At 34.3% G+C, this 14,507-nt stretch overlaps 1 protein-coding gene across 3 annotated transcripts in view; it reads left to right on the top strand.

Annotated features, from left to right (window-relative positions):
- Cdh18 (cadherin 18) overlaps nt 1-14,507 on the top strand; it is a 394,050-nt gene that overhangs the window by 218,646 nt on the left and 160,897 nt on the right. For all 3 annotated transcript variants that reach the window (XM_070042219.1, XM_070042217.1, XM_070042220.1), the window contains exon 4: nt 6,612-6,731. In XM_070042219.1, the coding sequence (XP_069898320.1) occupies nt 6,612-6,731 (120 nt within the window). The remainder of the gene's footprint in view (nt 1-6,611; nt 6,732-14,507) is intronic.

Here is a 14,507-nt window from a genome sequence, read left to right as displayed (position 1 = left end):
TATAATACAAAGTGACCTCTCCCCAGATACAAATGTCCTATTTGACATTACCCCCATCAAGGAATATGTAAGTGAAAACAGCATGACCATGTGTAACTATTAAACAAGATTCACCAGAATAAGAGCCAATGAAACAAGGGAACAGATTGAAAATGTTCACAGAGACAGTTTTTGTTTTTAAATTGATGGAGTGGGGCTTCAATTCTATAAACTTTTGAATATCAGTATTCCATATTTATAACATAGTACCATCATTTTCTGAACAGATCTATGATTAATTATTAACTTATATGATTTATAAGGAGAGTTTTTTCACATCATTCTCAGCCAATGCTTATCATGTCTCAACTTTCTTCATCCATTTGAGGAAGAGAACATTCAAAGTACTTGAGTGATGTGAAATTCACATTGAGTACTTGTATATACAGCTGGATTTCAATTTACATAGAAATTAGCAATAGCCAGGATGTTAAAGTAATAGTGAAGTTCCATGTAAACCCAACACAGATGTGTCACAAGTATTATCGCATATATGTGCGTGTGTGTACATATGTGTGTGTGTGTGTGTGTTTCAAAAATCTTATGACTGTTGAATAAATAAAGCATTATTAAATTACCCATTCACTGGAAAGTAGTGATATTGCTCTGTTGGTGAGAGTACAGTCATCCTGTGCTGAATGAAATTTTGGTTATATCTTCACAACTATTGCTTTTTAATAGTGCCTGGGAAAATCTTCTGAGAAATAAGCCCTAAGAGATTCTTTCAGAGAGGTATTCTCAGCCTCCATAAATCTTCAGCTTATTTTTACTCAATGTTCTTGTTCAACACGGGTTCTCCTGAGATTTTAACAGAGTTGTGAACTCTGACAAGTCATGCGTAGCAATTGGCAATCTCAGAGTGTGTTTGCTTGGTATTCAAATGCCTTATTAAATATTTCAAATTGGTCTGTAGAGACTTTCAAGGTAGTCCACTCATATTGCTTCTCATTGATATGCAACTTCATAAAACATGTGCTATTTATAAAGCAGCTGTACAGAAAGAAGCCGAGTGGAAAGATGACAGGGCAATTCCCAAAGGAAACAGACTTAAGTTTTATTGTAGGAAATACATTTTTAAAGCTGTTTTATGTACTGAAATCTTTTTTCAGATTTGTCTAAAACATCAGCTGAGAGGCATTAATTTCTATCCTGGGAACAGATTAGTGTGAGCCATAGGAAATATTTAATAAGGGAACATTGTATAACAAATAGCAGCTGTGATTTTAAAAAGCAATATTTTTTATTATTATATTGGTGTATACAGTGAATGCTTCTGTCCACATATATAAGTTTGTTTTTTAAAATATTTTATTGTGGGTCTAGGGTTTGTCCTTAGGGATTTCACTTACTAGGCATGTACTCTACCATTTAAGACATGCCCCCAATCCTTTTTTGATTTCGATATATTTGTTTTCTTTTTCTTCGGTGATGGGAATGGAACTGTGGGCCTGAGCTCAAGACAATTGCTCTACCACTTGAGTCACAGTGCTACTTCCGGTTTTCTGGTGGTTAAGTGGGGTTACGAGTCTGCATGGGTGGCTTTGAACCGCAATGCTCAGATCTCAGCCTCCTGAGGATTACAGGTGTGAGCCACTGGTACCCAGCTCTGCTTTGGTTATTTTTTTGGTTTAAACAAACTCTTGCATTTTGTTTATGCTAGCTTGGACTATCATTCTCTGAATTATACTTAACTTGTATCTTGGATAACAGAACAATATTGCTAGGGGCAGATTATGTACTGAAGTGGGTCTTGCTAAATTTTTGTTAGTGCTAGCCTAAAGCTGCTATCCTCCAGATCTCTTCCTCCCAAGTAGTTGCATTAATGTGATACTCTACCAAGCAAGTTTATGGTATCTTTAATGGGAAGCAGGTTATGTAGGGAAATTGCTGTTGATTTAGTACCTAGTAATCAAAGCCTTATATCCCAGGAGAGAAACAAATAACAAACCTGATTCCTCTTTTGGTACTCTGGTGGAATAGTGGAATTTGAGGCCCCAATTTCAGATTTGCATTTGGAAGTCTGGTAATAACAACAAAATATTTTCTGTTCCTGTTGTTTTCATAAATTTCCACCCATATCTTTGATAAATCCAGTGGTCTCTTCTGTGAGATTATTTTCATATAAAGATTAACACTTTTTTATTCATAATAACACTTGTACAAGAAATAAAAATTTTCATGAAAATCACTTATGTAAACTTAGAAATTTATTTTTAATATGAGATTAAGCAGACCACTCACAAGATCTGATGTTTAAAAACAGAAAACATAAATTCCCAACTACTATAAATATGCGTGGGAATTACTTTTTATCTCCTTGATTATTCATGGTAAATTTAAAAAATAAAGCAAATGTAATGGTGAAAATAAATATCCTACATTCCTAGGAAAGCTGTGATGCATTCTGCTCATTTGTTCATAAACTGTGTGGGTTCAACAACAGAAATGTATTAGCTCCTAAGACCAGAAGGCTGGAACTGAGACAGTTGCAATGCGGTATTCTCCCTGCAAATGCTAAGGAACTATTCTCTGTAGTTTTCCCATGACTTTTAGTAACTTTTTGGTCGTTCCTTCTGGCTTTTAAGTTATACATATAACATGCTAAGACATACGGATATCTTCCTCTTGAATTCTCCTTGTGCATGTGTTTGTGTGAGTATGTATGTATCATTTGCAAGAATTTCTTTCTTCCAATTCTCCGTGCTTAAAAGAATCAAAGTTATATTAAAACTATACTAGTACAACCTCTTACTACCTCCTTATATGTGCAACATACTGTATCCAAAGATTGAACTCCAGGGAGTTTCCACATGGTAGGAGTTAGAATGTGAATTGTGAGTGGAAACTATTCCATAATACAAAAGTTTTGATAATATCTCTTTAAATTATTTATTTACTAGATTTGTTGTTGTGGTTGAGCACTGTAGCAGGATGCTAGAGACTGAATGGCTTAAGCAACCAATATTATTGATAACAGATCTGGAGAATATTAACTTCAAGGTCAAAGTAGCAGCACATTCAGCTTCTTTAAGTGGCCCATACCTCCTGTTTCATGGAAGCTCATCATCTTACTCATCTCCTAGAAGACGTTAATCTCACCCATAAGGACCAAACACTATACAAACATCCCAAATCATCAAACTGGGCTTTAGGATTTCAACATTTTTAAGAGACACAACTTCCTCTAGAGAAATAATGACTAACAATAGACCTTCTCGCAACCTAAAAGAACTTCTGCAAATACTATTTTGTATTATATTTTTTTCTTAATTTCTAGTTCAAATAAGCAAGAAATTAAGAAATTATTGTATTTCCCATTTGTGCTGAAGAGACCTTTTTTTTTTTAACCCCAGTCCCTGATTTGGATGCTGTATTCTATGACAGGCTGAATTTTTGTTAGGTCATGCTGTTGCCACATCTGACCTCCCTATAACCTGCAATCTGTTACACTCAGAATTGCATTCTGAAGCCTTCAGACTCCAGCAGAGTATAGTGCAAGAGGTAATTTGCTGGTCTTTGTTTGACATGCAAATAGAATTTACGAATCCCTGTGAGATACACTATTCAGAGTCATGGGTAGGTAGCTGTTAACAACCACACATTAGGACCAGGATGGAGTGTTATCTTTTTTTTCTCTGTTCTGTTCCCTTCTCTTTTACTCCTCACACAACATTTACTTGCTCGACACCAGCATGTTATGCTTTTCTTAATTTTGTCTGTGTCTCAGTCTTCAGCTCACTGCCATTGTCTGTGTGTATTCCTATCACCTCTTAGCAAGACCGGGATTTGATAGACATCTCATTCCACCCCTAACAGCTCTTAGGTCATGCTGAAATCCAGCCCATCACAGCAAATGAAGTGTGTTCTTATAATGTACTTTTCTCGGACTTTTCAACATAATGGTTTTCCAAGAACTCCTTCTTATACATTAAAAACTACTTTGATTTAAATCAGTATTTCAGGGCTAAAGCTTGTTAAAAGTTGTCTGTTTAGTTTTTATTGTTTCTGTAACACAAATGCCTGAAATAAAGAACTACTGGAGGAAATCTTCCTTTGGCTCAGGTATCTCTTGGTTTCAGGTATTTTCAGCCAGCATCTGCTGGTTCTGTGGCTCTTAGCTGCTTAAGGCAAAAGAGGCTTAGTCAGCAGTGTAGTGAAGCACAGTTTGTCAACCTCATGAGGAAAGAAAGCAGAAAGATAAACAGGAAGGGATCAGGTCAGGACCTTCGAAGTCATGAAATAAAATGCAATGGCATGGTCTGGCCTGTCATCTGGTACTTCACTGGTCTGTGAACTCATGAATGGACCATAAGCACGTGCCAGAACCAATCATCTCTCAATGATTGGATTTTCCTTCTAAAGACCAGGATTTTGAGCAAAGAGTATTCGGAAAGAAATACTCTGTAATCACAATAACCATAATTATTAATAGACCAGAAAGTCTATATTTAAACATTTCTCACAAGCTAAGGTGGAAATTGATTTAACCACACCAGAAAGTTTGGAAAAAATTCGATAGATAGTAGGTCTGAGGGAGTATCACACATATATTTCTAATATTTTTAATTTTTAGATCATTGTAGATTCACTTGCATTTGTGGGAAAAGAAATGTGAAGCAAAAATGAATATTTAATTTCATTCCAGTGGAAATACCTTTAAAAAATTTAACAAGCATATTGAATGGCATACAAAACCAGTGTCATGTAGACTTTGTTTTGATTGTATAAATTTATGTGAGGTCATATACTTCCATTTCGTCTATGTTTAATCCCACCTCCACCACAGTTATCAAAATCTTGAAGTTCACGTAACAATAATCTCACTTGTTGTTTCTAACTATTTACTTCTGTCCAGTCCCTGTACCCAGACCTAATGATGAATATCTCACTAATTTCTACCTAAATGAAATCATGCAACATAAATCTTACAATATTGGTTTAAGAAACTTACTATGATAATCTGAAGATTTACCCAAAATTTGGCTATAATTCTTTACAGAGAATGCAACAGTATTTTCTCTCAAACAGAGATACTGATTTTTGTCTTGTTTTTTTTTTTTTATTTGGAGGGGAGAATTATGAACAAAGCTTCCATGAGTATTTGTAAACAAGTTTTTATGTGAATGCAGGTTTGATTTCTTTGATATAAATACTCAGCAAAATTTCTGTCTTATTGCTTGTTTTGATTTTCAAATTCAGTGTATACATAACTCAATTTCCCCACATTCTTACTTTTAATGTATCAGTATATTATTTTATTATTCTACAATGTATAATAACTTTCATAAATAACACAATATTTTTCATCTTTCTAGAGATAATTGAAAATTATATTTGCTTTTAGAATCTGAGTTAAAACATATTTAAAAGCCAGAACCAATAATAGTTAGAAATTCAAGCAGATGCTAGAAAGGATTGTCTTTTGAATTTATCTTAGATTTTTAAAAAATCTTTAGAAATTCCTTGATGATATAAACAAAGCCTTCCTTAAGGTTGCGTATTAATTTTAACACAGATGTTCAGAATCTATAATTAAACAGAAACCCTAAACATTGTTAAAATTCAAATTTGAAAATTGTCTGTGGTTCTATACTCCAGTTTAAAAAATGGCTATGATGTTTCATATAGAAGTACTTGATTGTAAAAATATTTTTGTTAGATACATAACTCAGAATTTTCTAGCTATTCACTACTAATCATTAGATCATAAAGCACATTCCATCAATAATTGAGAACTCTTATCCACTAAGTGTTCAATACAGTTGCAAAGCTCTTAATTGAGCAGCATAATTTTACCTTGAAACCAGTTTTCATTAAGTAGTATGTGAAATACAATATAGCGTATTTAATTGTGCAACCTGTGTAACAAATATAAGCACTTTAGGTATATTTTCATGGCTAAATATCTATAAATTTAAAAATTGTTTTCTAGTTCTTTATGTTAAAATATCTATGGCTGTCAACAAATATGGATCCTTTCTTTAGAAAGGAAGTTGTGTCTGTTATGGGAAGAAGCCACAAAAAGAGATTTCTGCATAGGAGACTAATTCTGACACTCATTAACACTCCAGACAAGCAGTAGCAATACACAAAGGTGGAAAGGGATTTGGATGTGCTATTTTGTTGTCTCTGATAATTGAATGTCAACTCACTCATCGCCTCACCTTAATCACATCCCGTCCATCTCCAGTTTTCTCATAGTTCTGAAGCATGCGGCCCACACTCACTGTGCCCTTTATTGAACCACGGGTAACAACAATCTGATTTATGAAGATCAAACCAAGACTACTCTGGTTCTCTCACGGTCAAAAAAAAACTCTTTCACGGCATTTTCATTACACAGTCACATTAAAGTAGACCAGAATCAATGCCCTGTATTTGATTCTTTCGGGCCATTGAAGCCAGGGCATGAAAGTAAGTGGTATGTGTAATACACAAATGTGATTTAAATTCAATTGAATTTAGTAGCATTCTAGCTTCCCATAGATATTTAAGCATACCTGTTTCTGTATTCAAATTAGCCATGCACTAAATGCCATTGTGCACTAAAATTTGTTTTCCTGAATGCACAGGTACCTCTGTTCTACAGGTGACAGCTACTGACGCGGATGACCCAACTTATGGAAACAGTGCCCGCGTGGTGTACAGCATTCTCCAGGGACAACCTTACTTCTCTGTAGATCCCAAAACAGGTCAGTGTATTTACGGATAATTTTCCGCAAGTATTTCTGGCAATAAAATCTGTTGCTTCTATGTACATTAGATTCTCATTAGATATTGTCATTTAGGACCTTTAGATTTATACTTAAACTGGTGTAGTGGGACAATCATTAATCCCTGCTATGTAGAATGCAGATATCTGTAGGTTCATTATTTGAAGCCAGCACAAGGACAATTTTAGACACTCAGTATCAGCAAATAAGTCAGATATGGTGGTGTATGATATAAATATCAACTAAAAGGAAGCTTCGTGTTCTCTAAGGAACTGTTTATTTATGCTTCCAGTTTGCAAGTTTATTTCCAATTTTCTTCAAAAGGACATCAATCGAGGTAAAATAATTTAATTTCGTAAGCCTTTTCTCAATACCTTAATATTAGTGCTTTGCATTTGCTGTTTTCCATTAGTGTTTTTCATTATTATTTTGTTGCAAGAGAACTTGTCTGTGTTACATACTTTCTCTCTTTCCTCAATGTATTTTAAAACAAGAGTTAATTTCCAGGAATAGATTCCAAATACATTGCTAAACACTTTCCATGACGAAACTAACTATACAGGAAAGAACTCATACAGGTGCAGTTGTAGAGGAAAGATTATACATATAGATTTTAGTTATGTACTACATCATCTTAATCATAGAACACAATGTAATATATCATTAAAGTAAAGTAGACCTTTCAAGGTATTAAAATATAAAACGTGAAAATATGTAACATGAAAATTTTGTTCATCACAGTATTTTCCTAAGTAATTAGAAAAGCATCCTTGTTAACCTAGAAACCAAAATGGTATAGGAAAAGTGTCTACCCATGTTTGTACACATTCATGGCCAGGTAAAAGAGGTTGGAAATATTTAGAAAGCTTAAGGTCTTCAGTTGACATTGTATATCAACTATATCTTATATATCCACAGACACCAGTTTGTGTAAAATTCTAGAGAATGTATTTTCATCTTGAATATATATCTACCTAGAGCAAACACAGAATGGGAGTAAAGGTACACATTGCCATGTTTAATAAGTATAATACACACAGTCGGATGCACACACAGATTGCTTTAAACCATTAATCATCCCCTTACAAAGACACATAGTCATTAACATAAAAAGGGGCCAGATTCACTTATTAGATGGCTGCTACAATGAAGATATCTTGAGTGGAATATGTGCTTACCTTCTAGTCTCCTCATGAATGTTAATGTTCAATAAAATCATATGAATTTTGTATTTTCCTGTTTTTGTGGCACATACATATGTGTGTGCTTTCAGATATAGACAACATAGGCATCCAAGGAAAGGTCCTGGCTAGGATTGGACAGGGCTGTAGTCTGTGTTTTAATGGTAGTAAACATATCAACCAATTCTGAGTAAATTTTCCATATATATAGATGTGTGTGTGTGTGTGTGTGTGTGTGTGTGTGTGTGTGTGTGTGTGTGTGAGTATGGATAACATAAATACCTCATTAATCAACATGAGAGTTTATCCCAAACATATATAAATTCTGATGCATACAATTTTATTTTCTCCTTTCTTCAAGTGAGAATTTGTAGCAAATGAATGGAAACCTCTCTATTAACTTGTTTCCTACCAGTATTAAACTGTTGTCCTGGCTAATGAATCATGGGGCCCTATTGATATATGTCTAACTACTGAGTCCTGAAGGGAACCAAGTATTTTAAAAGAAAGTTCAAAATGCAAATGTGTTCATTACAAAGTTGTTTAAGAAAGTGTTAAAAGGGGTTATAAAATAAAATACTAATTGCTCTCTTGAAAACTAAGTCTATTTACTGGCAATTTGTGCTTTAAAATGCTATTACTATGCAATTAATCATTATCAGAAGTAAAGAATTTAATCCACTCTGTGTTTGAAAGTCACTAGGATATAATCCAAATCATCATAGTGAAAATGAAAGAGTCCATTGTTCTGAATGAAATGTTGCATGAAAAGGATTGGAAGAGTAATCATTTATAAATACGTATTTTTGTAGCATGACTTAATTTTGTCATTCTTATTGGAGGAACTCTATCTCAAAATGTTTCTGATTATTTTTACTGAATACAGTGCTAATAATTCCTACTTTTTATCCCCAAATAAATTAAGAAATGTATATTTATGACTATGATTACTATTTGGATTGCCTTGTTTCTGATAAATGAAAAAGTACACTTTGGTATGGGCCATGATGTTCTAATTATCAGCTTCCAAAAAAAAACTGTGTCTCTGGGTTGTATGAATCATATGAGAACTGCTATTTCAAAATAATTAAATTAGGTAATCCTTGAATTATCATACTTCATAGAATTGATTTAATAATATCTGACTTACTCTGTATCAAAGCCTCATTAATCAGTAGAATAAAACACAAGTGTTGTTTCCCATTCTAAGTAAATTGGTGAGATAAATATGACATGGGATAGCTTATAAAGTTCCCACAAATAACACATTATGTGAAAACTCCCCACCTCTTGAGATGCCCAGAGGACCATGGCAGTTAAATAAGGGAGGCCCATTTTTGCTTGGTCTATTCCTGTTCTATTCAAAGAACACTTTTTGTGAAATAGGTAAGTAAGGCAAGTTGTTTTTTTTTTTTTTTTACCATTTATGAAAACAGAAATCTGCACAGGTTTATGAGGAAATATGCTAAATGAGAATGTCATAAGCAGTGAAAGAAAAAAGAAAAGGAGAAAAATCTGCGGTAGTGTTTATCATCAGAGCTCAAACACCAGTCCTGGACTCTGTGTATTTAGCATCAACATCATTCAATCTAAATAAGTTTGTTCAAGTTTTCCATGTCTGTTTGCAAATTATACAATTTCTGACAGGTGTTGACAGCAGCAGGTAAATTGTGGTCAAACAACTGTACATCTAAAGTGTCTTCAAGAACAAACTGGAAAGATTATCTATAATGCTGGTGTAGCTTTTACCTGCAAATGAAAGTCTGTTTGAAAGTCATTACTTTGATATCATTTGGTATTCTCTTTACTAGCCTTTTTATACTCAATAGCTTAGGAAATATTTCATGTTATTTTCTGCTAAAACATGAAAGTTATATTTGCGTCCATTTCACACAGTGTATTCTATCCTCCTGGTGTTCAATCAAAGGAAAATTGAATACTTGATGAAAGCCTGATGCTAAAAAGAGAAGACTTTATTGGTTTATAAATCCAGAAGTGTATTTTACTTATTTTGTTTACAATGTGAACCATGGTGATTATTATAAACGAAAATAAAATTTAAGAAATTATGGGACTGGGAGGGTGGCTCAGTGGGAGAACGCTTGCCTTGCATGCATGAGGTCCTGGGTTCAATTACTCAGCACCCTGCAAAAAGAAAAAAGCCAGAAGTGGCGCTGTGGCTCAAGTGGTAGAGCGCTAGCCTTGAACTGAAGAGCTGAGGGACAGTGCCCAGACCCAGAGTTCAGGCACCATGACTGGACCCCCTCCCTCCCCAAAAAAAGAAATCATGTGTGTAAACTATGGAAAATCAATAAAGTTGTCCACATTTTTTTTCTTTTTTGGTCGGTCATGGGGCTTGAACTCTGGGTCTGAGCGCTGTCCCTTAGCTCTTCAGCTCAAGGCTAGCGCTCTACCACTTGCGTTACAGAACCACTTCCGGTTTTCTGGTGGTTTAATGGAGAAAAGAGTTTCACTGACTTCCCTGCCCTGGCTGGCTTTGAACAGCTATCCTCAGATCTCAGCCTCCTGAGTAGCTAGGACTACAAGCATGAGCCACCGGCGCCCGACATATTTTTTAATCTGTTATGTGTCCTGGGCGCTGTCCCTGAGCCCTTTTGCTCAAGGCTAGCACTCTCCCATTTTGTGCCACAGCACCACCTCTGGTTTTCAGGTGGTTTATTGGAGACAAGAGTCTCACGGATTTTCTTGCCTGGTCTGGCTTTGAACCAGGATCCTCAGATCTCAGCCTCTAGAGTAGCTAGGATTATAGGCATGAGTCACCACCTTTAGCAGCCTGCTTTCCACATATTTTTATAAAAGTTATTGGCACACGCCTAACCAGTGACTAATTTACTTTGTTTTACACATTTATATTTTGAATTTATTCCTCATTTCCACATCGTCTTTATAAATATTTTACTCATTAGTGTATGAGTTTCTATTGGAAACAAAGCTACTGTAGAGTGTGTGATAAATATTGTATTTACTTTTCAGGTACAGAAACGGTTAACCTCATAATGCTAACTTTTAATGATATACACAAGAAGCCACTTTCCAAGCATATCTGAGCAGCTCAAGGGCTTTGGTCACACATTTTAAAAGACATTAACCTTCACATCTTTGTGTCAGTAAAACCTTTTTGTATTTGAAACACCCACTATGTGGGACTGGAGCAGTACCCACAAACATCAGGCTCCACCGGTGCTGAAGATCAGCAGCCCCGAAATACAAGTCCTAGGAATTATTTTGGTGTGTCATCATGAGGAAATAAAGGAATGTGTACTAGACTTTTTACCAAAAGATTAGTAAACTAGGTTTATGTGATAATAATTCACAAAAATACTTAGCAAAGCATTAATATATAGAGTATATTTTGATTATTCTGTACGGCCAAACAATTGGGGATGCTTCATGTTAAAATCTAGAATAAAACTTAGTCTCTTGAAAAATAGAACAAATTATTCAAAATGTGTCTTCCTGTTTTCCACACATATAAATTTAGAATGAAAATGACTAAGTTATGATAAAAATTAGTGCAGTGCTGTTAGCAAAGTTAGGCTTTGGGGAAATTTCTTGGTCTCTACTTTCTTCATGATTAATAATTTCCTAAATAAACTAACAGTGGATCATTATAAAATCTGAAATACAAAAGAAAAAAGGAAAAGAACTATTTATATTTAGAAGAAGTTTTGAGTCCAAACTTACTGTACCATAATTTATATCTTCACTTAATATCTTAGGAAACATAGTAGCTGCTTGATAATTAATTACTGAATATTGAATTGATGACTGGCAGAAAGTATTACAGGTACCCTTCTTAGTCTTTCAACCTCATTAAGTGTAACTCATGGAACACATTCATTAAGCATTTTCATTTTCACCCAGCTGCTTTAAATTTATTCTAAAAGCCATTTCTTCTTCCTGTCCCAGAATGAAAAATGCTATAGTTCTCATGAATGTTTAAGAATTTTCTTTAAATCAAATAACTTAGGTAGGAAGTGGTGCTGTGGCTCAAGTGGTAAAGTGCTAGCCTTGAACAGAAGACCTCAGGTTCAGTGCCCAGGCCCAGAGTTCAAGCCCCATGACTACAAAGAAAAATAAAAATTAGGTAGTGGAGATGCATTTTTATTCACAATTATTCCTACCCTAATTATAAAAATAGTTTATAAATTATAGCTCTACTAAATGAATTTTATGTGTTTATACAGTAATATATATTTATTCATTTTATTTATATAAATTATTGATAACCATATTTTATATGTACATTTATATCTATTGATAGATATATAGATACATTTTACAAATATAGGCATATATATAGAGAGATCTATTATTATGAGATAGACATAGATTCATATATTTACCTATAGATATTTATCTATATATATATCAATGTATACTTATATATACATTGTTAAATCTATTTATACATATGTAATTGCCCATATAGATGTATACATAAATCCATTTTAATAGATATAAATCCATCTACAACTATAATTATCTGTCTAACTTAAAGAGATTAAAACAAGATTTAAACGGTGATTTTTTTTTCTCACAAAGGCCTCATCATTTCTCTTTTGGGCCACATTTTCTGGTATCTATATGTCATTGTGTTTTTTTAATGTAATTTTTAATTTTATTGTCAAGGCGATGTACATAGGGGTTATAGTTACATAAGTAAAGTAGTGAGTACATTTTTTGTTGAACTTGTTACTCCTTCCTTCATTTTCCCCCACTTTCCATTCCCCTAATCCCCCCCAAGTTGTACAGATCATTTCCAACATAATGTCTTGTGGGTATCACTGTTGCATAGGTTCCCTTCTTGTTCTTTGTCTCACTATTTTTTGTTCCCCTTCCCTTCCCTAATTCAGATAGATGTATATACAATACCCACAGTACCAAAATCAAATACAGTGACCACAGGGGATAAACCATACATGGAAAAAAAATCAGAAAAGAAAAAAGATATCACATAAAGAGAGAACAACAACAAAGAAAAACCTCTTGTGTCTATGTCTTAGAGTTCATTTTGCTTAGCATCATCTTATATGGTCATATGTACATAGCTATTGAGCTAAGCTATTCTGCTCATCATCTGCTCACTACTAATAAGGAAAACTATGGGACATATGTTTCTTTGGGTCAGGCTTACTTAACGTAATATCAATAAATGCCATTGTGTTTTTGAGGGTTCCATAGTAACTCCTATATTATTTCTCAAAAGCATGAGAATCATCATTGACTTCACTTTTGTTCATTGAGAGGCACAGAAGATTCATCCTTCACTGAGGGTGTGTGTGTGTGTGTGTGTGTGTGTGTGTGTGTGTGTGTGTGTGTGTGTGTGTGTGTGTGTGTGTGTCCAGTTTACATAACTTTTCTTCTGAATCAAGATTTGAGCTGCAATATATCTTGTAGGATTTTTACAAGGCCCATATGGTAGACATTTTTGTGACAAAAAGTTATCCTTCCTAGAGAATCTTGAAATACACAAGTTTATGCACCCAGGTAGTATTCAACTGAAATTTACTGAGAGGCAGGTTTTGTTTTTTGTTTTTTGGTTGTTGTTTTTTTTTGCCTTTAGAAAACACAGGCTTGCTAAAAGACCTGCAGTAAGTTATCATTCATAATTTGTACATCATTCATCTGAAGCAGGGGAACTGTATGTATTAAGAAATGAGCATTTTCTGAAAACAGAAAAAACTTTGACAGAATGAAAAACGTTAAAATCTTAAGGGAAAGCTTTGGAAACCTTGTGATTAGTGTATATTTATCATAGTATTGTATATTTTACATAGAGGTGAAGATACATAATAAATTGAAGAATCATAGCAGTTATGGGCTTCAACTGATATTTGAAACCTTTATTTGTGCATTGCTTTCTTGAATAAATATTTATGGTGCTCTTTCTGTGTCATTTCCTCTGATAGTGGAACATTGATGGCGCGGTTTTACTGTCACAGCTCATACTCACTCACCATGTTCAGTCTCAGTGAATATCATCATTTGACAACACATTAAGCAGCAGCATTGTGGCTGTCAAAGTGGCTCATTCCAGCGCACATCCCCTCATCCTATCTGATGCATTGGAGCCAGTCTCTGTGGGACTGTGTGGCTGACTGACTGACAGGTTGGCAAGTCCATAGGAAAGACTATTTTGACACACATGCTGTCTGGCTATATATGAAATCCCTAATCCTCTCCTACTTTCGGTCACAGATTTATATTATAGGACGACTGCTTTTTGTTAAGTTTTATTTGTATGTGTAACACATTTTAGAGCTGTCATGTGTTCATCTATTGTGTCTCCAGGTTGGTCTCAGTTCTCACATTTACAAAATTGAAAACAACAACAACACAGGAAAACCTCTTGTGTCCATGTCTTGGTTCCTTTCCTAAAGGATACATTATTTATTTTGATATATTAATTATTATCTCAATTAAATCATACATTAAAAGAATGTGTTACTTCAGGAGAGTATTTCATTACTTTTGAGTTTTTATTTCATCACCTGTAAAATGCAAACCCACTGCAGAAATGCAAACCATATAATATCACCATGGATATTAG

Source organism: Dipodomys merriami, unplaced genomic scaffold, assembly GCF_024711535.1.
Source record: "Dipodomys merriami isolate MVZ:Mamm:240054 unplaced genomic scaffold, mDipMer1.0.p SCAF_32, whole genome shotgun sequence".
Taxonomy (NCBI): Eukaryota; Metazoa; Chordata; class Mammalia; order Rodentia; family Heteromyidae; genus Dipodomys; species Dipodomys merriami.
The sequence above is the reverse complement of the archived record's forward strand: the minus strand, read 5'-3'. Positions and strand labels throughout refer to the sequence as shown.